Genomic DNA, 3,592 nt, shown 5'->3' with positions numbered 1-3,592 from the left:
ATTTTATTTTATTTTATGTATTATCAATTACAAAAAGATAACAACATCCTTAAAACCCAACCCACCTTAAAATTATTCCCACGGGAAAATACGACAATAATTTTAAATTTTTATTAAGGGGAAGACAACCAAGTTTCTCTTATCACGAAAACTAATTCTTATACCCAAATAAAAATAAACAAAATTCTTTTTATCTAATTTTAGCTCCAATGTTTCAAACAACATTGGGTGCATGTTTCCCATTTTCATTTGAATATTTTTCATATCCAAATTCGTCAGTCGTCTCCTCCAGGAATCTCTTCACTATCTCCTTGCTTGGCTTAATCACGCTCTCTTGATGCACATGTTTATAATCTTCTCCCCTTAAAAGGGCCTCAAAGACTTCAGTTGAATCAATTTTGTACACCATCGATCCGAGCATACGAGCCATGTTCTGGATCTTCGAGAGTTGATTTTTAGCCAGTATGCAAGTGTTCTGTTTGGTGTTTTCAATAGCTTCCTTCAGTATCTTTTCCTTTATAGCATCACCAATGCAACTTTTCTTTTCTATCGCAAAAAAAGAATCGAGCTCAGGAACCCCAATAGCCCTTCTAATTCCCTTTGTGTTATCTGCCCCAGGTACAAAATATTCTCGAATCTCATCAACCATCCCTGCCTGGACCATTTCATCAACTCTTTTGCCTACATATTGATAGAGAGTAGGCAAAGACACGTCTACCCAAATGAAACAACAATCATATTTTGAAAGAAATGAAATGGCTGGGTCCTCAACTAATTTTTTTAGATAAGAATTGGACCCTCCTACAATAATAGGTAGGTGTCCTTTGCCAGTTATCAGATCTAAGGATTCAAGCACGTGGTTGCAGAAATCATTCATAGTAAAATCATATTCAGGATCATCGATGATGCCTAATATATGATGCGGAATCGAGCATCGTTCAGATTCCGGTACCTTATTTGTGGCAATATCAAGACCCTTATAGACTTGAATCTTGTCAGAGTTGATAATTTCAGCAGGGAAATGAGTACCCAAGTTGATGGAAAGTTTAGTTTTCCCAGTTCCTGTTGCACCCAATATGAACAAAACCTTGTTCTTCTTTTCAGCTAGGGTTGAGGTAGTGAAAGCCATGAGATTTTTTGGATGAAAAATCTGAAGAAGATAAAAAAGCAACACATAAAAAATAATAAAAATTTGTAATTAGTAAATTTGAACTAATTTAAATAAAAAATACATTATGCCTGGATATCTTCTTAGTAAGGGAGTATGCTATACCAAGAAGAGGGTTGATTGAAACTCTGTTATTAGAGTTAGAACTTTTTTGTGAATAATGTGCGAGTACACTAGGAGTTTTTATTTTTGTGATGTGAAAAGTGAACACAACTATGCGCTATATATTGATATCAAGGAAACCATGCAATATCTTATAATATAGTGTTGGTAGTAATTGTTATTAATTAAAATCATATTTAGTCTATCTCAAGAGATAAGATAGGAAAAAAAATTAAAAAAAAATATATTCTTTTTATTTTCGGTCAAATTGAAAAATTTATTGTCTTTATTATTTTCTTTTTAAATATTGCAGTCAAAAATATTTAAAGAATAATATAGTTACCTACTATAAATATGAATATAACCTTATAACATATTATTTAATAAACATAGTAAGAAATTTATGAGTAAGAATTATATAATTGTCTTTAATTCGGTCAATGGTCATAAAAACTTTTTAAATTTATTATTTTCTAGCTATCTTTTTCTTTTTGAACAATTTTTTTTATCTATCTTGTTAGTAAGGGTGTGTGAATTATTTCAAGAAGAGGGGTTATCGAATCTCTGTTGTCACATTAATAATTTTGTTGGTAAATAAATAATATGTAAATTAATTTATTATTTTGTTTGAGATGAGTGCACTCAATTGTCGTGTATCTTTTACGTTTTACACTTGAATTTATTTTTGAGTAAAAAGCTTAAAAATGTTTGGTCATATTGTCTTATAGGGTTGTACAAAATATGACTATGTCTTACAACTCATCTCAACAATAATGCATAGGGTAAGGTCTGACCCGATGTAAAGAAAAATATATAAAGGAATGACAAGGACATAATGGAAACGTGAAACGAGTTTAGGGTACCCCTCGAGTTACTCGTCCCGTCCCAATAAAAATTGAGGACGATCCTCCTGGACCTAGGAAAATGGTTATGTTGGGTTGAGATGATCTGTTGTGTAGTGGGATTAAGTCTGTCGTCGTCCGTTGTGGTCCTTCATGAGTCCTTCTCCACTGAAGGAGGGTGGTGTACGTACCTGCACATACTCGGATGTTTAAGTCAGTGTGGGCTTAAGAGAGTGCTACTAAAATATGATAAATTTAATCTTGGGTGAAACCTTCTATTTTTGGAGACCCTTGATGATTTTATCCGATACTTGCTAAATGTAATCTCGGACTCCCTTGAGACATAGCTGTCGAGAATCCTCTGTGTGGGGACCAAGTTCAGGTTACCTCTCGGGTTAATCGTCGCATCCCAATTCAATTAGAGGACTGATCCTCCTAGACCTAGGAAAACAATTTTGTTGGCTTGAGATCCGTTGTGTAGATGAATTGAGCTCGTCGTCGTCCATTTTGGTGCTTCATAAGTCCTTCTCCATTGAACGTTATATATTATTTTAGCAAAAATTAATATATATATATATATATATATATATATATATATATATATATATATATATATATATTTGGAATTATTGAGTCAAGTTCTTTGCCCTCGTCTATGTATTCTTTTGTAAGTCATTTTTTCTGATAATAAGGACGTTCATGATTCAGAAGATTGTAAGAATAAACAAGTACCAAACAATTATGAGGTAAATACAAATTAATGACCATGAATTACATAATAGTACTTGTAAAGTATTGAAGTACTTGTAAAATTATGGGGAGATAAAGTGGATGGGGGGATTGAGAAGAGGCTAGTTTTACACCATATCTATCCAAAAATTGAAAGAAAAATTGAAAGAGACAACAAGCCAAGAAAACTGGCAGGTGGTTATGAAACCCGTTCTAAGGTAGTTAGACAAACCTATTCACAATCAAGTTCCTCTATTGTAACAATCGAGGACTTGGCAACCAATCATTTTTGTTGTGACAAACTAAATTTAATTTTCATTGCTAAAGTAATTACTGAGTTAAATCAGATCAGTTGCAATTTGTTCATTATGAATATTAGACCTAATATAACTCTTGATTAGCTCTGACTATGAAGAAATAATTGGGTGGAGTTTCAAACTTTGGAGACTAGATCTTGTGCAATGCATTTCAAAGGACTCTTAATCCACTTCTTAAAGCTCCACTTCTTATAGTTTCTCCATTTTTTCCAGGTTTTTATTTTGTATCCTTTGGATTTATGTTGTGATTTTAGTTGATCCATTGGAATGAAGAAAAAAAAAAAACTATTAATTTTACGAAAAAAATATTTATTTTGTATCCATATTATGAAACGGGGATCAAAACTATTAATAAATTGTTTGGTCGTTGGATAGATTAATGAGTGGATGAATTAGATAGACAAATGATGAGTTATAGGATAAATTCCCACCCT

At 32.3% G+C, this 3,592-nt stretch overlaps 1 protein-coding gene across 1 annotated transcript; it reads right to left on the bottom strand.

Annotated features, from left to right (window-relative positions):
• Nucleotides 1-214: 214 nt before the first annotated feature.
• On the bottom strand, nucleotides 215-1,129 carry LOC25497789 (adenylate isopentenyltransferase 5, chloroplastic). Its single transcript, XM_013592510.1, has one exon. It carries the CDS (start codon nucleotides 1,127-1,129, stop codon nucleotides 215-217), a length of 915 nt encoding a protein of 304 aa, XP_013447964.1.
• Nucleotides 1,130-3,592: the final 2,463 nt, after the last annotated feature.

The sequence above is a fragment of the Medicago truncatula genome, chromosome 7 (assembly GCF_003473485.1).
Source record: "Medicago truncatula cultivar Jemalong A17 chromosome 7, MtrunA17r5.0-ANR, whole genome shotgun sequence".
Classification (NCBI taxonomy): domain Eukaryota; kingdom Viridiplantae; phylum Streptophyta; class Magnoliopsida; order Fabales; family Fabaceae; genus Medicago; species Medicago truncatula.
The sequence above is the reverse complement of the archived record's forward strand: the minus strand, read 5'-3'. Positions and strand labels throughout refer to the sequence as shown.